This window comes from Etheostoma spectabile, chromosome 17 (assembly GCF_008692095.1).
Source record: "Etheostoma spectabile isolate EspeVRDwgs_2016 chromosome 17, UIUC_Espe_1.0, whole genome shotgun sequence".
In the NCBI taxonomy this organism is placed as follows: domain Eukaryota; kingdom Metazoa; phylum Chordata; class Actinopteri; order Perciformes; family Percidae; genus Etheostoma; species Etheostoma spectabile.
The window spans coordinates 24122317-24143655 of record NC_045749.1 but is presented as its reverse complement, the minus strand read 5'-3'; the positions used below and the strand labels follow the sequence as shown (position 1 = coordinate 24143655).

At 39.8% G+C, this 21339-nt stretch overlaps 1 protein-coding gene across 4 annotated transcripts; it reads right to left on the bottom strand.

Moving 5' to 3' along the window:
- Window positions 1–213: 213 nt before the first annotated feature.
- eno4 (enolase 4) lies at window positions 214–20961 on the bottom strand. Of its 4 annotated transcripts, XR_004335981.1 has the most exons (14): window positions 20706–20961; window positions 18870–18998; window positions 15859–16043; window positions 12951–13096; window positions 10708–10877; window positions 10487–10615; window positions 10218–10286; window positions 9573–9737; window positions 8127–8252; window positions 6903–7077; window positions 4405–4487; window positions 2725–2786; window positions 1082–1199; window positions 496–564 (listed from the first exon to the last, which is right to left on the bottom strand). XR_004335981.1 is itself a non-coding variant. In XM_032541996.1 (13 exons), exons 1-13 carry the CDS (start codon window positions 20928–20930, stop codon window positions 470–472), a joined length of 1794 nt encoding a protein of 597 aa, XP_032397887.1. In that variant the 5' UTR covers window positions 20931–20961; the 3' UTR covers window positions 214–469. The 4 variants fall into 4 exon arrangements, 3 of the variants coding, with proteins under 3 accessions (XP_032397887.1, XP_032397888.1, XP_032397889.1); XM_032541996.1 differs by lacking the exon at window positions 4405–4487 and having other exon boundaries at window positions 214–564; XM_032541997.1 differs by lacking the exons at window positions 4405–4487; window positions 9573–9737 and having other exon boundaries at window positions 214–564.
- Window positions 20962–21339: the final 378 nt, after the last annotated feature.

The following is a 21339-nucleotide window of genomic DNA, read 5'->3' as shown; positions in this document are numbered from 1 at the left end:
TACGATAAATGTTATTCATAAGAAACGTGCTTTAAATAGCAGAAGTGTTGACATGAACTAATGTCCTTCTGTGTGCCCTGTAGTGTGTGCTGATGGCTCCTGAGTGTTGGTTCTGTGGAGAGGACTGATTGTGTGTTTGTGTGAGGAGGCCCAGCGTCCAGCACCTGCTAATGTAGCGTGTACTGTATGCAGTAGTGAGGCAGCAACCAGATGTCTGGGGGTTGTATAAACTGTTTTTATTGAAGGTTATGTTCACCCACTTAGCCTCTCTCTGATACAGCTTCACATACATACGGTAACACTAGATGAATGCACTTTGTTCATAATCAACCCAGCCGGGTTTATAAATAAATTCCGGACATGCAAGTAGGCAACAACAGCAGGATTAAATGATGAAAGTAAAATATAATGTGGTTGCACTGACACAGATTTTAAATCAGTCCTACTATCTGGATAAGAACAGAAGCTGTTAGCAGGCCGTGTCAGACGGAGCACTCTCTGCAGTAGCGGACTGCCGCTGTGGTTTTTTAGTGAACAATGGAGGGGGGTGCTTCTCCTCGCAGACTGTGGACGAGACAAAATAATGAAATGAAGTGAACAGACAAAAGCTGGACCGCAGATGTCTCAGATAACTGGACTGGAAAGGTGTTTCTGCCGCTGCAGCTGAAGCACACTGAGCCTTTCACTCTGGGCTTCAGCAGACCCGAGCAACACAACATTAAACACCAAGAAACATGTTATCTCAACTTTGTTTGATGGGAACTGAGTACACACAGTCATGTACTCATCTCTCATCAACCCTCCTGTGTCCCTGCATGCTTTTTGGAAATGACTGGGGCTGGGAAAGTATTTGTCCTTGTGTGTAATTAGGGAGCCAATTAACAGGTCCACCACACACACACACACACATACACATTTGTATGATCCCTCACACACAGTTTCCTTTCACATTGAACACTGAGAGAGGGAGCGATGTGTTCTCAAGCCTAGGGATTCCTACCGCTCTCGCTGGCTTTGTCTGGCCTCCTTTTTCTCTGTCCGGCTAAAAAAAAAAGACAAGGGAGGAGTATGAAAAACGTACCTAGGATTCCCTGTTGGGCCAGTTCTTCCTCTATAGAAATCAGACGGTTGAATTTAGTCATGGTCTCAGCACTTCTTAGACCTCCCAGTTTGACATAGTCCAGGCCCAGGCCCACAGCCTGAGGGAGGAGACAAAGTGGTGCTGAGGAAAGGTTTGTATGCCACCAAGGGGAGGATAGTCTAGCATTGCCAGACCTTCCTCCACAGCGCTGCAGAGGAGGGTCTGGCTAGTCCCCATTATTCTGGGATGGGAGAAAAACATGCTCTGGTTTATTGGCATTTCTTTAAACCAATCACCATCGTCTTGCTAAGTGCCGGACGGAGCCACGGTGCCGCTGCTAAATAGTTTCAGGAAGGAACTTGTTCTGGTGGAACATGTGTACGGTCAGAAGTAGTTTTAGTCTAGCTAGCTGTCTGGATTTACCCTGCAGAGATCTGAGAACCAGGTAACCATAGTCCTCAGATTGGACAGATAGTCTAGCTAGTTGTCTGGATTTACCCTGCAGAGACCTGAGGACCAGGTAACCATAGTCCTCAGATTGGACAGATAGTCTAGCTAGCTGTCTGGATTTACCCTGCAGGGATCTGAGGACCAGGTAACCATAGTCCTCAGATTGGACAGATAGTCTAGCTAGCTGTCTGGATTTACCCTGCAGAGATCTGAGGACCAGGTAACCATAGTCCTCAGATTGGACAGATAGTCTAGCTAGTTGTCTGGATTTACCCTGCAGAGACCTGAGGACCAGGTAACCATAGTCCTCAGATTGGACAGATAGTCTAGCTAGCTGTCTGGATTTACCCTGCAGGGATCTGAGGACCAGGTAACCATAGTCCTCAGATTGGACAGATAGTCTAGCTAGCTGTCTGGATTTACCCTGCAGAGATCTGAGGACCAGGTAACCATAGTCCTCAGATTGGACAGATAGTCTAGCTAGCTGTCTGGATTTACCCTGCAGAGATCTGAGGACCAGGTAACCATAGTCCTCAGATTGGACAGATAGTCTAGCTAGCTGTCTGGATTTACCCTGCAGAGATCTGAGGACCAGGTAACCATAGTCCTCAGATTGGACAGATAGTCTAGCTAGCTGTCTGGATTTACCCTGCAGAGATCTGAGGACCAGGTAACCATAGTCCTCAGATTGGACAGATAGTCTAGCTAGCTGTCTGGATTTACCCTGCAGAGACCTGAGGACCAGGTAACCATAGTCCTCAGATTGGACAGATAGTGTAGCTAGCTGTCTGGATTTACTCTGAGTCAATGTCTGGAGACCCGTTAAGTCAAGTGAAGTGAAGGGAAGTACTACTTCACTGGCAATACATCTGTATGTAATGTTCTCATTTGGTGTTTGTGTGCATAAAATGTCCAAAAATATTAGGAAACGCCCATCCAGATTTCCCGGTGTCTAGGTTGACATATTCATATTCCTTGATAATCAGTATAGTTTACTCACTGCAAGAAAGGCAGCTTAATAGTAACGCTCATATGGATCATTTCATGATATTACACACACAGCACATCATTACCGCATGGCTGCAGCTTTGGAATGAGGTTTCCTACTCTGAATGTGAGAAGATACAGAAGCGTTCTCTGATCAGACCGATGAAGCTGGAAACACTCAATGAAATAGAGGGAATTAGACTCACTATATCTGACAAAGAGTCATCACTGCAGGGCTCACTGTATGTCGTTCCCATTAACACTGAACCTGGTAGGAGGTAAAGAGACACGCATGCGCACACACACACACACACACACACACACAATTAGCATTGATATCATTACACCATAGAAGCAATATTTCACAGATGAAAAGGAAGAGGGATTTTGATATAGTACTGGCAATAAAGTTTTGCTTCAGCATGCATCAGCTACTTCATTCATGTGTCACCATCAGATGTTTGGCTATCAGCTGACTGATTTGTCCAATCCTATTCATGCTGGTGTACAGCTCAGCCACTGTTACATGGCACTTCTCAAATTTGACATAAATGTCTCTGACCTGTGTAGAGTAGAGGTCAAACCCAACCCACGCTCCTGCTCATGAATTGGGCTGGGTTGTTAGTGAGTACTGGGACAGAAACAAAGTATTAAACACATTGCAGGTCAAAATATGAGTGTTGGAAGTAGACAGCAGAACAGTCGAGGACTTGATTTCTGCGTTGACTTGTTCACAACAGTGTGTTAGGAAATTAGGTGGGGGGCCAGGATATTATCCACACTTAAAAGCCACATTCATTAAGTTCATTGCTTTCATTAGTTTTATAGTTTGAAGATAATCAGACAAGGCTTTATACTGGGTTAGATGAAGTTTTATTTCTAGTTCACACAGACTACAGAGGGTCCACTCTGCTGTCTGTGAACAGTGAGCTTGCTGTGTAATCAAATACAATCTCTGTCCAAAAACTGTCCCTCGCAAAGCACTTGTCAATGTGAAATCAGCCTTGATGATATGTTTAAAATTTGTTTTTTAATCAGAGATAGAGGTACTACGGTTTTAGTCAACTTAGTTTGCCCAGTTGTCAAACCTAACTGCTGTTCCTGCCAACAGACAGTGTCTAAACCGCCACATTACACTCTCTGATGTCCTCTTCTGGTGATTTAAAATGTGCGCTATTAAACATTAGATCTCTCTGTAGTAAGAGTTTCTACATTAATGATTTTATTCTATTTCTCGGTATGGACTACGGTTCTTATTCCTCACTGAATGTTGGCTCTCATCCAGTGCCTCAGCAACACTTATTGAGGCTTCTCCTCTGGACTACAGCTTCTTATTCTCTGCTAGAGAAGGGAAAAACGGGGGTGGGATTGCAACTACACATTCAAACTTGTTCTCCTGAACTAAGTGCACTTTTGGAGATTTCTCAAATTTCAAATACTTAGCCATGGTTATTAAAACTCACAAACCCTTTCTTCCAATAATTACCTACAGACCCCCAAAGCACAATTTAGGCTTTATCAGAGTTTTCTGAACTATTGTCAATTATTCTTGTAAAATATGATAAAGTCATTTTATTTGGCAATTTCAACCTGCATGTTAATGAGTGTTAAGACACTAGAAGTGGAATTTATGGACCTTGTAATAAGTCTCGAATTTACTCAATCTGTGAAAAACACCACTCACAACCATGGAAATACACTGGACCTAATTTTTACAAAGGGCATTGATGCTGCCATCTTATCTATCATGGGGGTAACAGTCTCTGATCATTTTCGTGTCTTCTTCAGTTTCTCTCTCTGTACTCAAAGTAAGTGTTCACAGCCTGACACAGACACCCATCGCCGTACTGACAGCTAGATTAAGTCTACAATGGCTAAGTGCTTACCTGACATACTTGGTTTCTACTTTTGCTTCCCTTGATAATATCACAGACAGTGCCTTGCTTAACACTCTTGACTGTCGCACCTCCTATGAATAGGAAACACACTCCGATGAAAATGCTGCCTTGGTTCACTGATTACACTCGTGCACTCAAACAAATCTATACATGCAAATTCTCACGTAGCCTGGGTTTCCGTACTCACATCAAGGCTATTACGAAGAAATCTTTCCATTGCGGTAATAGTGCAAAAAAATCGATCCATCTTATCATTTTGTGATGCTGTAACTGTATTCCATGCATTTGTGTCTTCCTGACTTGATTACTGCAATGTACTTTTTCTGGTATTCCAAATCGCACCACCTTATTTCTCTGATTTGTTCACATCATATACACCGGCACGCTCTCTCCACTCCCTTGATGCTGTTCTCCTGGTCATTCCCCTAGTAAACTGAAACTCAGTTGGTTATAGAGCATTCTCCTCCACTGCCAATCATCTTTGGAACGGCTTCCCACTACATGATAAGTTGACATTTTTTAAACTAGATTGAAAACCCACCTCTACTCCTTATACTACAGCCAACCATAACACACCATCCTTTTCTGCATCCTTCACAAACAAACCAAAAGTGTACCGAGACCCAGTTTAATGGTGATTTTACACTACAATAAACAATGAAAATGTATCTTTGTTAGATAACATTAAAAGTAAATTTAGGCTTTCTGTCGGCTTCTTGACTCATTTTAAAAAAGAGAGTCACTGAACTGCTGGCAGCAGACAATTGTCTCGGACAAGTGAGAGAGAGAGAGAGAGAGAGAGTGCGGCAGAACTGTGAAAGAGAGAGATAAAATAATATTTCAGTCACATTGTAAAGTTACCCTACACAGCAGCTGGATTCTCGCAATACGACAAGATCACACATCATATCTTTTCAGGCTTCATGTAATGCGTTTGTGTCTAAACAACCAGCTAACTGAACCAATCAGCTACGGCCGTGGTTTAGGTGTGTGCGACTGTTCATTTAAAACAACAATGACAGACATGAGAGACAGATTTCTTATCCAATCACATACCAGGTATTTTTTGAAAGTGCCTGCCCTTTCTCAAACAGTTTTCAATAACGGCTTCTTAGTTTTGTTTGTCCATGGTAAATTGAGTTTTAGGGTTTTGTTAATTATTGTATGTTTATTGTTTTCGGGCCCTCTCTGAAAAGCTTTTAGTAGCTTATTTGGGGTTCCCCATTTCATGGGTCCTGTATATGATTGTTGTGCCTCATGGAATTGTGTTTGAACGTACAACGATGACGTGTGAAATAAAAACGAAAACGAAACGAAACGAAGAAGGTTCTGACTAATGGTTTGAACTGTATGCCGCATCAGGTTAGTTTAAAAGCACAGTTGGAAAATATATATATATATATATATATATACAATATATGTTGTTTGTTTTTTCAAGTGAAACAGACAGGCACAGTGAGCTGCAGAGTTTGTGTACCTTTATGACCATCAGAGGCATTCATCCCATGTTGCTTTATAGGTCAGACTCCTTTTCTTAATCTACAGATTGTTAGAAACACAGACAACAATGGGCTCAAGGAATTTTAGCTCCTTAAAAATACTTCTGGGGACTTGAAAGAGCCCAGAACCTTGGGTCAAAATGCAGCTTATTATCCACAAGTGCTTGCAGAATATATGAGGGCCATCCCCTTCAGCTCAGTATAGTTAATGCAGCTCAGGTTGCCATGGCTTTAAAAACTGCAGGACACCCGCATCATGGTTTTACTTTTGCAACAATAACATGCATTTGAATGTCTTCTAACCCACACATGTCTCCGAGCTTATGACTCACCCTGACAGACCATACACAACAGCTGAAATTTTGAATTTTTTATAGATTTTAAATAGGTGCTGAAAGCATGAGAGTTTTAATGTGAATGTAGGAGGTGGAGGGGGTTAAATTACTGGAAAGCAGTGATTGAAGCAGAAAGGGTACAGTGCTGAGGGTGCAGAAAGATTAGGTGCTAAATATGTTAGTATTGACAACCAGGTTGGTTATAAAATGGAAGTGGACAGTATGAAAAAGATTGTCATTGGCTCCTTTTCAACACATCTTACTAAAACAATGTGAGGTACATTCAGTATAATCCAAATTTCAATGTATCTGTAAAGATTGTATGTAGTAACTGTTGTATATTCTCCACAAACTGTGAGGACTGGGGGTTGACGTGTTGATGTTCTACTTTACAAACCACTTTGGAGACATAATCATACTAATTGGTGCAACCGATTAATAAACTATTCAAACAGAAAGCTTGAAACAGCAAATATGTTTCTTTAAGTTTCCAAATAGAGTCGGAAAGTCAAAGAATTACGTTCCTATGTTGTATTTCTCCTGTGGAAGTTAAGTTGAATTTTACCAACTAACAACTGAATTGAGCAGTAGTACTGATATCTTTCCTTCCTAGAGTTTAATGTTATTGACCCCACCTCAGTGGATGTGTTACCTTGGTGCTCTGATGTGATGCAGATCAAGTCACTGATGGTTGTCTCATGAATGTGTTTTAAGATGTGACCCCTGACACCCGGAAGGGGCGGGGCCTTTGACTTGTAGGTGATGTCAGAGAGCAGCGAACATGAGTTTCCAATCGCATTGCTCAGCTTCTCCCACTGGTCAATGTCCTTACAGAGCACAAACACACAAACACACAAGAACAAAGATACCCTTTTGAACAAAGAACATGCTGTACAAATGCTCATACATATTCATAAAAACATCTCTCACAAACGCAAATAAACAAAGTTACAACAAGAATTACTGCACAAACCCAATGTTTCCCATACATACAGTAGGTTCTACGTAGGCGCACCACCCAGGTGAAACTGGTTGATAAAATCAGAATTACATTTAAATAAAGTACTGCAACAAGATTATCAATATTGGATCTATTGGAGCTGTCTCTGCAGACTGAATACAAGTTGTTTACAGTAAATCAGGGGTGTACTCCATCAAACTAAATCAGCAACTCCCCTTCTGTAAGTACAGAAACTTGTCGTATGTAAGCCTGTCAACAGGCTATCTCACTGTTAACTTCTGCAAGCTAAATGTCATGGTCATAGCTCAGTCAACCACAGGGTTCACCTTTTATTACAAGCTTATGAGCAGAAACACGCCATTCTCTTCAGAGTTCTGTCCCTACAGACCATTATCCATTAAGATTTACATCTTCAGTAGGAACCAAAGGGCTTGGGTCTGACAGCCACAGATGGGGTAGGGAAGTCATAAAGTATTGAAAGACTGACTTTTGATTGAAGACTTAGGCAAACAATTTTCAAAAGCTAAAAGTAAGTGTTCATTATTGTTCTGATTTAATACATTTTTGTGAGTGTCAATATATGTCAATATACGTTAAGTTTTTTGTATTGTCTTTATAATCACAAGATGATTTATACATCCATGTGACATTCCTGCAGCGTACATATCCTAATAGCCCAGGTTGGCCCCAGAGGGTTTTTAATTGACTTTTTCTGATTTAACCAGAATTGTTTCTACTTTTCTCTTAATGTCTGAGGAGCAGAAACTAAAGCAAAAACGACATGTCCAATAAACAATGAATACAAAATATTGTATGTAACAACATTATTGTCTCCAATATAAAAACAATATTGAATATATACATGTACATGAAATTGAACATGCTGACGAAAGAATGATAATGTTGTGGACTTACCTCTCTCCTAAATGGATCGATTAAGGCCACCACCACTGGGTATTTGCTGATGAGGGTTTGGTATAAATCCACTAATTCATCTGGAGACTTTAAAACTCCAGTTGCAATTTCATACTTTCCTTTAGACTGAGAGGAAGAGAAGCAGAAACCAAATGTCATTCTCTTTGCTGCTTGTTGTCTCTATCAGCTGTGCCTATACTGTTTTTACATGTAAACTGACTTCTTCAGCTGTATGCATATAGGGGCCAGATAAATCTGCACGTAAAATCTGCTGCCAGGGCCAGATAAAAGCTAAAAGTTTTGAGTGTACTGGGGTACACTGTTGGAAAAGTGCACGAAAAATCTGCTGCCAGGGGCCAGATAAAAGCTAAAAGTTTTGAGTGTACTGGGGTACACTGTTGGAAAAGTGCACGAAAAATCTGCTGCCAGGGGCCAGATAAATCTGCACGAAAAATCTGCTGCCAGGGGCCAGATAAAAGCTAAAAGTAAAAATATCATTGATATTTTCCTTCTGTCAGGGACAGAACTGAGTGACATAATTTCCCCAAGTGGGGAACAGTAGATGTGTTCTTTTTGATGCTGCCTTTCTTTAAATGACTGCTCATTTCTTTAAATTTCTTATGCTGCACTGTAACTTTTATTCTTGTGTTTTATGTGTCCTAATGTTTCTATTTTGTTTTAAACTGTCTATTCATGTGTTTTATCGGTTTTTAATGCTTATGATTTTTAACTGTTTGTACTTGTGTTTTATCTGTTTAACTGATTTTGTGTGAAGCACTTTGAATTGCCCTGTTGCTGAAATGTGCTCTTCAGATAAAGCTGCCTTGCCTTGCATATAGAATTGATTAATAAGAGGACACCGACACAATGACTCCAAACCAGGGGTGATTCTGGGATCAGAGCTTTAGGGGTACCTGAAACCCTTTTAACGTACATTTTTTAAACATTATTCTACTGTGCATTTTAACTTCATTTTGGTCCATCGTGGTAGGGGAAACATGGAATTATATAACTAGAAAGAAACCACCATTTTAAGAAAACCTTTTTAATGCTTTAATGCTGAGCCACAGGGCCATTCCTACAAAGGTCATGTGGTATTATAAATTAAGTTGGTTATCTATCGTTGGTAAAGCAGACATTTCCAAAATACAATATAAATAACTTTTGAAAATTAAAGATTTATGCAATTTTGGCTGAGAAGCACTATTTTCTGAAAATGGCTCAGAATGTTTTTCTGAATGATCTTGGAACTAGCCACAGGGTTTAGTTTCACAATGTTATTCCTAGAGCAGAACTCCTTAGCTCACCATAGATTAACAGTTTTTTTGCTGTTTTTTTGTAGAAATTATTTGTTAAGGTTGCTGGGATCAAGTTAAGGGCTAATATTGCCACCGCTACAAACACCTTGTGTCACATAAAGCCAGCAACTACTTTTGGTCAACTTACATAGTCCATTAGCTCAGAGGCAGCACAATGTACTGCTAAATGGATCTCTGTTCCCAGTGACAGGCCAACGTTAGTGCAGGCTTCAGTGATCAGATCTAGAGGCTGCTCCGGCCGCTCGTAGTTCACAGCCAGCACTCCACTGTCACACAGCACTGCCTGGGTGGCCTAGGTGCAAAGATCAAGTTCAACTTGTCAACAACCTCTATGTGTTGTGCTTAGCTGATGCAGCATGTGAATGACAATAGATAATAATTGATAGGGTTGAATGAGGTGGTTGTCATTGCAAGATTATTAGAAGCGTGTGTACTCACCTTCTTTCACTGTTCACGTTAAGAATGTTAAGGCTATGGGTCAGTGAACTATGCAGGATACAACTCTGTGTATATACAGTACAAATGCTGTATGAAGAAAAAGTATTGAATGCTTAAGCATCTCGACATACCTCCAGTCCTGCATACCTGAGTTAATTTGAAGACTAGCCATGAGAATGAAAAACAACTTTCCTTTTTTCTATGTAACAATTTAGGAAAGCTCAGTAACAGAAAAAGCCTTGAATCTTGCCTTCAAAGTTTACATTATGTGCTCTCATAAAATGTGTGAACTCAGGTCCTATTCTCACAGTAAATACATTTTAATGTCCCTCACCCCGGCTTTTGTTGAAGCATTCACTATTCGCATCATCTCCTTCTGTAACTCAAGGGTCATTGTGACGATCTGTTGAAAAAGTTCACAGTTCAGTGCATTTAACAAACGCTACTGGGAAGACGGAAAAAAAACTGAGGTGCCTTGGCGGACCTTAGAAAAAAACTTGCACAAAGGACACTAACTTTATACAGCGAACATATCTAGACCAACTACCAACAGATAGATGGAACATGTAACAGCTACAGAGATGTTTGAAGAGCGAGGAGTACTTGTTTGACTCGTTGTCCAGATTTTGGGATCAGAATGACTTCCTCCAGTAAACTCAATTTTCCAGGAGAAGTCTTCCCACAGCTCAGCAAAGTAACCAAAGAGACAGGGATATGAAACTGTGTCGGAACCTGGAAAAAATTGTTAAAGACATTTTTACATGTTGCTCCCAGTGTAGTGTTTTTGTGAATATATGTATGTGTTTGTACTTGTTTGGTCAAACCTCTATTTTCTTCAGAGCTGCTACGTATTTGTAGAGCGGGATACCCTGTGTTTTTGCCCCAGTTTTGGCTACAGCCAGAGACACTGAGCCAATGGCCAAGCTCCCGGGCAAAACTGGTTCTGGTGGCTCTGCTGGAGGAAACGACTTTTCTGCAGTGTTGCTCTTTTTGCCTGTGAAGTAAGCCAATATGAATAGTTACAAAGTACAATACAGACGTTGATGTGACAAAAAGAGTCTAAATGCACATTTGGGGATTTTAGGTGATGCCCTTTATAGAGCAACTTAAATGAGCTACAAGAAATAAGACAACATAGGACTCCTACACAGGGTAACTGCCACAGCGGCAAAATAAAGTGTAAGAACAAATGCATAGTGTATATCCTACAATCCATCATCAGCTATTAAAGCAGTATTTATTTATATAGCAAATTTACAAACAGTCACTACTGCCCCAAAGTGCTGCACAGATACAGAAAAAACAGCATAAGATAAAAAGCATAATAAATAGCCGAAAAACCCTTCTACAACAGAATATGCCAAAAAATAATAAAAACAGACAACAGATAAAAACTTTACTTAAAGCAATAACAATGAAATATCAGAGCATAGCTTATGTTAAAAGCCAGTGCAAAAAGATGAATTTTTAAAAGTGATGTAAAGCTCTGAATAGAGGAAGCTGCTCCAATGTTGAGAGGGAGAGAGTTCCAGAGCTTAGGACCTGCTACTGAAAAACCTCTGTCCCCTTTGGGTCTCAGTCTGGATCTGGGACAGTCTAAAAGCAACTGGTCAGCAGACCAAAGTGATCTGACTGGAGTGTGCAAAATCAGCATATCAGATACATATGATGGTGCCAGCCCCTTAAGAGATTTAAAAACAAACAATAAAATCTTAAAATGGATTGTAAAAACGACAGGCAGCCAGTGGAGCGACGACAGTACAGGGGTGATGTGGTCACTGCGCCTGTTTCCTGTCAGCAGGCGTGCAGCCGCATTCTGAACTAATTGGATTCGGTGAACTGAAGACTGATCAAGGCCAGACTACAATGAGTTGCAGTAGTCCAGGAGATCTGTGATCAAGGCATGCACAACTGTTTCCAGTTGGCTATGGGGCAGGTAAGACTTGACCTTCCCAAGAAGTCTGAGCTGAAAGAAGCTTGGTTTTACCACTGAGCTAATCTGTTTATCCAGTTTAAAAGAACTGTCAAGAAAAACACCAAGACTTTTGACAAATGGGCAGCAGTTTGAAGATATTGGGCCAAGATTACTGTTAAAACCAGACATCAGGCTCCCCAAAACTTACAACTTCAGTTTTTTTTGTTTTTTAAGTTAAAAAAAAATTCAGTGACATCCAGTCTTTTACTTCATGTAGACATTTGACGTCGATCATCAATTAACACAACCTAAATGTCAACATAAAAACTTGGACCATAAAATTAGATTTTATTGTCTCTCTTGCATAACATACGCTTGAATGATTATTGGATTTTCAAGTAATAATATATACATTTGGAATATTCAAACTTTTCTATTTCCTCAATTGGAGAATAAAAGTTGTACAGCGTTGTTCTGGTTCGCTCCGGCAGTCCTACACACCTGGAGAGACTAGGATCCCTTTATGGGACAAACTTAGGTTTAGTATTTGGCTGCTGATGCAAGATTTTAAAACTGGAGAAAGAATTGTGATATTGTACCAACATTAAAGGGGAACTACTAGGCTTTTATGTATTTTCATATCTATAATGTTTTAATGTCTGATTTTTATGTTAAACACGGCCAGAGCTTCAAATAAAGAGGTAAACGTATTTCAGAGAAACCCTGAGTTAAAACGTTCACATTTACCACTGTTCTGAACGTCTGTTTTACTACTTCTCTGTCCTTCCATAATTGGTTATCTCATCCAGGTAGGAAGGACTGGAGTGTTTTTTTGTTGTTGGTGTTTTGGAAGATAAAAAGTCCTGTTGTGTACTCAGTTGAAGCCGGACACCGACTGTAGGGAAACAACAACAGGAGCACGATGCGGACTGCTGACCAATCAGAGCAAACTAAGCTTTTTCGGCAGGTGGGGGCTTAAAGAGACAAGCGCTCCAACAGAGTGTCTCATAAATACAGGAGCAGCAGCCATTGTTTTTTTGAACATTAAAGCATGTAAACATGTTCTAGTAAAACAAAATACATATGTGAACCTGAAAATATATAATAGATCACCTTTAAACAATACTGTTGCACAACTAGTTGCTACTATACCTTTATCAACACTCTTCTTGTCTTTAGTCTGTGCAGGTAGTGGAGAAGACAGAACCACATCAGTCTCGCTGGGTGAAAGACTCTCCTCCTCCTTCGCCCTGTTCTGGATGTCTTTCTCCTCCAGGTAGCGGGCCATGAAGAAATTGCTACCCAATTACAGAACACCAAATTACAACAAGCTGTAAAGGAAGGCTGATCTGTAAATTAGATTTTTCATGGGGGTATAAGAAATAAGACTTCAAATGTAAGTGTGTAAGTCAACCAAGTTATGAGTGTAGAGTTTGTCCACCAGAGGATGTTCTACAACGTCCCTGTTGGCCACACCATGATCATTTTCTTGTGTTATTGTGTTTTTGTTCAAAGAACTTTAAGTTTCATATCCTAAGTTTGTATTTTAATCCATTTATTTATCAGAACTTTAATATAATTTGATGCTCCCCTGTTCTGTTGTGACAATAAAACAAATTATTATCATATTATTTTAGTGAGAACTCAAATAACGACAAATAACTAATATTAGGGAAATCTGTTTATGTTTTGTTACGTGATTCTGGAATTTAAAAAAAATAGATATTGATATATCGGAATATCAGATTTTTAAATTACCAAATATTTGTATCGGTATCGTCCTGAAAAATTCTTTATCAGTTGGGCTCTAATTAATAAAGCAGCTTTTTATTGCATAAGTGTCTATCTAAAATAATGTACTACAGCTAATCTAACTAAACTTGTACTTGTGGTTCCAAATTTGAATCCATTACAAGACAGACAATGCATATAATTTAAATATAGCATTGTCCACCCTAACCATACTGATGATGCCAATACGTTCTTTTGTTGGGTCATGAGACATGACATAAAAAAATAAAATAAACGACAACAAAGAGGTCAGTGTATCATGATGATATGACAGGCTGTGACAATAGGCAAACAAGTGCAAAGCATTAACCTCGCCATGACCCCGTTCCAGGAGGTTAATACTCTATAAAACTAAATGTGACCCTATTGGATCCTCATTTATTCACATGTTTGTTTACATGTAGTTTAGGATTAAGGCAATTTAATTCCAGATGAAATCTATGATGTGTAGTTTCTGTCTCACCCATGACGGATTATAAATAATGACCACAACACGCATGTGCCATCTGTGATCGCGCACCACCCCCACACAGTTGCTTGTAACCAAGGAGGACAAGGAGGATTAAAAAAGCGTAATGTCTTCAGAAGAGGTCATTATCTTCACCCAAGTTTCCATTTGGCAATGGCTTAAATGTCACGGGCGTTCATTATTTTAAAAAAGTTACGCACTAAACCTTTAATGTGATTTGCTAAGTTCATGAACTTTCGGAATTGCAACATTTGTAGTGTACATTTATAAACCAATGGTAAAATATTTTAAAATGAGTTTCTCAGTGGTGTGACCACAGAAATAAAATGGATAGAAGGCTATAGGCCATTACTCAAACTGTTTGTTGTGGTAATTTGATTGGTGTAAAACCACTGGGAGGAGAGCGGCCTGACGCAGCTCGGGGACTCGTGGACGAGTAACCAGCGGCAGAGGGTCAGTGGACCACGGCAGAGTGCTAACTAAGACCCAACGCCACACCTTTCAGACTCTCAGAGAAAAAACAATGTGCTTTGTGTGGATGAAGCATCTGTTAAATTTGACTCATTCTGCGGCTGGCTCTCTGCTTTGTAACGTTACTACTCCACTGCTTATTTGTACGTTAATATGGGAATGATACACATAAACATGGCTGCCACTCTGAACATTCTGCTCATTGATTTGAAAAGGAATAATCTCACATTGCCAGACCTTCCTCCATAGCGCTGCGAAGGAGTGTCTGGCTAGTCTACACAGCAGAAAAACGTGCTCTAGTTTATTGGCATTTACTAATCACAATCATCTTGGGCGGTGCTAAACGCCAGACAGAACCACGGGGCCTCTGCTAACTAGTCTCAGGATGGATGTTGTTCTGTTGGACCATGTGTACGTTCAGAAGTAGTTTTAGTCGTCAACAGAAAACTCTGATTGGACAGATAGTCTAGCTAGCTGTCTGGATTTACCCTGCAGAGATCTGAGGACCAGGTAACCCTAGTCCTCAGATTGGACAGAGAGTCTAGCTAGCTGTCTGGATTTACCCTGCAGAGATCTGAGGACCAGGTAACCAGAGTCCTCAGATTGGACAGATAGTCTAGCTAGCTGTCTGGATTAACCCTGCAGAGATCTGAGGACCAGGTAACCATAGTCCTCAGAAATCCACCAGAGGTTAGAACACCAACACAGGGACGGACATCCAGCCTAAAAGAGTAGAATGTCTGGCAGAAAGAGAGCAAACCTGGAAGTGGAACGTTGTGGATATAGACTAGAAAAGGAATGGCCTTTCTATTTCTTTTATTTTTATGGTTGTGACACTGCTATGATCAGGAATGGAAACTCACAGTTTCACTCTGGAACAGTCCTGGAACCAGGGAAGTACTGCACACATTTCTTTTCTGTATTGCAATGCTCAATAAGTAAACCACAACTACATGAAATTCGGCCATTTTTAGAGAAAAATGCAAGTATTTTGTTATTACATGACTGCATTCTTGTCACAATAAAAAAAGCTTCTGTGCAGCATTTATTACAAAACCCAAAAATGTTCCACTGAAACATTATTTAAGTATAGCACTTTTTGAAAGCAGGCGGACCACCATAATTGAATGTGGTGCAAACTGCCCTAGATAAGCAGAATTTTATTTAATAAAGTATGGTTGTATATATGAAGAGTACAATAATTATTATGAGTAAAACAGTGCATAACTCTTAATTTGATCAGTGGAGTATCTGGAAATGGATGATCAATTCATCATGTCTCCAGATATGAAACCCTTCACAGTAATTTGAAAAACATGTGAACACTACCTGAGTATATGGTCCACATCTGATTGGTCACAGGGGTTTTGGCCCTTCAGCATGTTGTTAAGAGGTTCATTGATCCAGTGGGCAGCAGTTATCACATGGTCGGCCCTCTCCTCACATTTTGCTTTCCAGTCCAGCGATGTCTCCTTAGGACCAAAGTGGCTGGAGATGGCAGCTGAGGACACGCTCTAAACACCAAGACAGGGACGAAGTGTTTCAAAATGATTTTACTACTATAAGGCATGCACTACACGGCCTAGCACCTGACTATATGTCACATGGTTTTAGTATTTTATATGTTTATATACAGTATATATAAATATATTATGACAGTTACTGTTTTAATTATTTTTATAATGATTCTTGCGGTTTTACATTATGATTGATATTTTTTTAAACGTTTCATTGTTTTTTAGTTTTTGTGTTTTAAATTTATTTTCTTCATTTTGTATTTATCTAAGTGTGCATTGGTCTCTAAATCCATTTATATACTGTGTATTTTTCTCTTATTCCTTTGTCTTGTCTGATGTTTTTCAGTCGCTGTTCACCACTTTGAATTGCATTTTGTCATGTATGAAATGTTCTACAAAAATACAGATTGATTGGTGTGGCTTGTGGCAAGAGTCTTTTTTGTGACAAGGGCCCAGCTGAGCCAGTCACTGACTGACGGCAGCGTTAATGTAGAGCCCAAGTTTCTGTGATAACAGAATCACGTATGGCCTTGCAAAATTTAGAAAGACTGTAACACAGGGCCCTACACATTAAGTCAGTGCTAAAAGCTAAATGGAGATTTGAAAATATTACTAAAGAATGTCTTAAAAATACTTCTTTAAGACATTTCTTAAATTTGTTAGAAATGTCACATGTGGCTTAAGCCAGCTAAGAGCAACTCAGACATGTTTCATTAAAAAAATGCAATTTCCCCATAAGGGGTGTTTTTGAGTTTCTTTGTAGTCGGTTTGTGTCTTTTTCTGGCAGTTTTACGTTTCTTTTTCACATAATTTGGCCTGTAATATTACCATATTTGTGTCTAAAATGTTGGAAAAGCTAGAAGAGATTCTAACTAAATAACACTCAAAAAGCTTAAAGACCAAACTTGCTAAAGAAGTCAATCTACAGTCACAAGATCTAAAAAAGTCTTTTAGTTTCATCCATTTGGTTTGCCTAAAACGGATCAGGGGCTGCACCTAAACCTTATAGTAAACACTAAAAATGACCTTCGACTAATTCTTTTCAAAATTGAAATCCAAGAGAAATACTATGTTCTCTATTTGGACAATCTATTTAAAACGGGCAATACATCAGAGAGAATGAAATCAAATTTCCGCATCAAAAGCATCATTTGTAGAGCCGGGAAATCCAGACCCAAATCCAAAACGATTCCAGGTCTGACATTGAGTAATGAAAGTCACCCATCTTGAGGGGCGGCACCAAGCGTGCATTTGAAAATCTCACTGCACGCAATTGGATGACACTACAACCAATCACAACAACACACGGGGTGACGCATTCGAAGTCCTGTATGCTTAGCTTTCAGCAGAGCTAACTGGTACATCAAACTCTTGCCATATCCGCTCGGCAAAACAGCAAAAACGTCCTTCTTGGAGCATGACCGGAACATTTGGGAGGTAAAGGAGCAGTCATGTGACAAAGGCCTAGGTAGACCTAGACCTAGGTTTCAGGTTATTATTCAGTGTACTTTTTATGTTTGGCCACCAAGGTGACTGAACTGATAAGATTTACACATGAAACTATACTTTAAAAGCAGCATGTCACTGATAAGCTGTTCCATCAAAACCACCATATCACCTACAATTGTTATGGAGGATCTACTTGTCCTTTGATCCTTTAAATAAACTCACATAAATCAGAAGTTCTTATCATAGGTTCAGAATCCGCAGTCAAATTTCCTTACGCTAATGTTTGTTGCCTTCCAACATCAAACTGCAATGCAACAATCTCAGTGTGATGCTGATGGTCGAGCTGAAAAAATATATACTCCTTTTAATTTTTAACTACAAAGCAAAACTGTAACCAATGCCTTTATTACATCTGAATTAGATCTCTGCAGCTCTCTATATTCCTGTCAATACAACCTATCCAAGTTTCAACTGGTTCAGAATACTCACAAGTTCCAATAGCAGAATGCATTAAACCATCTCTACATTGGTTGCCTGAGTGTTTAAGACTAGGTTTCAGGATTAATGCTGATTAACTTTAAGATATACATATGGGATTTGCTGCTAACTGTGTCTCTGTGTCTCACTAGCTCCTCATCTTTGTTTATATACACCTCACCTATAAATGCTTTATTTTAGAACAGCTTTCCTTGAAATCATTTTAATACTGTGCTTTTATGTTGTTTTATATTTTATTTATATTTTAATACACTAAACCATGTTATATAGACAGGGTCAGAGGACTGAGGGTGCCATATGGTCTGCAGATTGTAAAGCCTCTGGAGGAAAAACTGGGATTTGTGATATTGGGCTATATCATTAAAATTGACTTGCCTAAGTTATTATAATTATTATTACAATATGATCTAGCTTTGGCACTGAGGAACTGGCCTCTGCCTCTTTACAATGTGGTTATAGCACTAAGTAATACTGTTGAGTAAAAGCGTTTGTACATGCCTATTGGCTGGACCCTAGTTGTGTCCCTCGTGACCCCAGCGTGACCTGGGTTCTTGGTGTCACAGCTCATCTTTCTGGCTCATGTAATAGTGTAAAAACTGAAACGGCAAGGGTCAAGGGTCATGGTCTGTTTTGTGATTGCTACTGTCTTTGGTCGCATTTTGCCTCCAGCTGCCTCTTCACATCAGAGTTTGAAGAGGCCCCCTTGCTGTCATTTCAAACCATCAGCACATCACTAATGAATCCCATTGCCTTTGTTAAACCTTTATTTGTTCAATCTTTACGCTGAAAGCACATTCTGAAATGAATATCCAGAATCTGCCACATGAGTGATTGTCAGCCATCATCCAAGGAGAACAGCTCAATCATGATTGTTACCTTTTCCTGGTTGCAGACGATGCAGAAGACCTCTGCCTCAATGGCCAGCTGTCCTCTTGCATCATAAACCTCCCTTCCCTTCAGTCGGCTGATCCTTGGTGGTGCACATAGGTTTGTAAAGTGATTTGCCTGGAGTGACAGGTAATGGTTAAAGAAATTAGGTACATTTAAAGCTGGAGTGGTTGGTTTTAGGACTCACAAGAGTAATTTAGATGCATCACATAGCGATGTCTTTAAAACTGCGACACATTTCATACAAACTCTTACCATACAAATATAATCATATTCAGCTCATATGTTTCACATGCAGGGACAACCTTCAAAAACGGAATTATTTCACTCCTCATTCACAAAGGATGTAGCCTAACACACACACACACACACACACACTAACACACACACTAACACACACACAGTAGTAATTTTTTTCTTGACCCATCATTATTTTCATGTGCAATGTAAAAATATGTCTAAAGCCAACATCTGAAACTGATTGCTGCAGGGTGTGTTGCGTTTGAAGCAAACCGCTCAAAACAAAGTTTGAATGTCCTTTAAAAAATTAAGGAAAGTGTTACAAGCCGTAAAACATTTTTAAAAAATTTGATTTTTTTTTTTCTCAATTTGGCACCATCTTGCCAGCCATTAAGCAGCTTGATATCCGCTTGATATAGAATGATATCCCCTCCTTGGGGATAAAGCTGGGGTTAAAAATGTATGCAAATATTTCCATAGTTGGGGGGGGGTCATGCTTAACCTTAAGGAGGCACTGGCCACCCTTGGACCACAGCTAGAACTGCCACTGCCATCAGTACCTGGGTGGAATCCTGTACAGCTGCACACTGACTAGCAGCAGCCGTGGCTGACATTGTCCCCACCAAGGACTTACTTTAATATACTGTAGTTATAAGAAATGTTGTCAAAACGGATGGGCACTAAATTTGCAACTTTCATTTGCCTGTTTTGGTCAAATCTATCTTTGCTCTGTAAATAAGAAACGTTAACAGACTTTATCAAACTTTTATGTGTTTGTCATAACTTACCGCATGCAACTTTTTAACAGCAGGCATTTAAATCATCAAGAAAACTACAGGTGTAATCACGTGAATAGAAGCTGGATTCCATTTAACGGTAGGTTTGCCAGTTCCTAGGCCAATTTATTGAACTGAGCAGTCACTGTCATTAATAACATGTGCTTCAATCTTTAGTTAGCATCGGTCAATATGTCTGCTGGGGAAAATGTCTATTGGACACGTGCTTTTATGTTTCAATTATTAATTTAATTTGTCTCCTCTACTTCACTTCTCTCCCTTAATTTCCTCATGTCCTCCAAGCTATCCTCTTTCTAATAGATAAGTGTGATGGATAGAGAAGGGCAGAAGAAACGGAATACCCTATTGCATGACGGGAATTGCATGCCGTTAAACTAGCTAGTTAGCGTTAGCGGTGTAGTAGCAACAGGTTGAGGTAACGTAAGACTGTAAAATATAGCTAGTATGTGACCATGACGTTATTATGGATAAAACAATTATTTAAAGTAGAAAGCCACTTTGCCGAGTTGTTTTATTGCATTTGGTGGTTGCATTTTCCTGTGATAAATAAATAAAAATGCACTTTTGAAGCACGTGAATGCAGCACCAACGACTGGCTAGCTAGCTACTGGTACAAACACTAGTAGCGTTAAGTGCAGCAGCTAGTTAAAATAAGCCAGCTAACACACATAACCGGTTGTTACCGGTTGCTGTCGGTACAAGTAGCTAACGTTGACATTAGCACAACTTTCCTGCTCGGGCTGTGCAATGTGTTTAAGCTGGGAAACACGGTTAACGGTAACGTTACCAGATAACCGTGAACGTCTTCTGGCTTGTGAAAGAAGAGCTCGTTCAGAGCTCTCTCTATCTCTTCGGGGACTCTGTTCACCCGGTAAAACTCTGCTGCTTCATTTTTAATGTCGTATAGGTCCTGCTCCTCCATAGAAACACGGCTCTTAAACCCTTGGTGAGACATTATAGCCCGGGTGCCATCACTGTCACTGTCCCTCCAGCCTGTGTTGTCTGTTACCATGGAAACAGCCCATTCAAGTGCAGCGGGAGCCCAGGGAATCCGATTGACGTCGCGCGCTGTCTCCGTCTTTCGTTTATGCCTGTGTGTCGTTTTGTGTTGTTTAATATCTATGATGTGTAGGCTATTTGCCATCTCATAGCCTTAATAAAAGTTATATGGATAATGATTTTTCGTGCCATGTGTTTATTGATCATGACAGGGAAGTTGTGGGATTTTGGCTGCCATATCCTGTAGGCTGTGGCCTATCTGATGAGTACAATAATGAGAAAAACGTGCAACAAGATGGTCCTTAAACACGTGGATAGTAATTGTGGGCCTATAGCATGTTATTTAGTGGACTTCCATTAGATGCTATTTGTGATGCAACAAACAAGATTTGAGGACATAAATATTAACCTTAGCAACCACC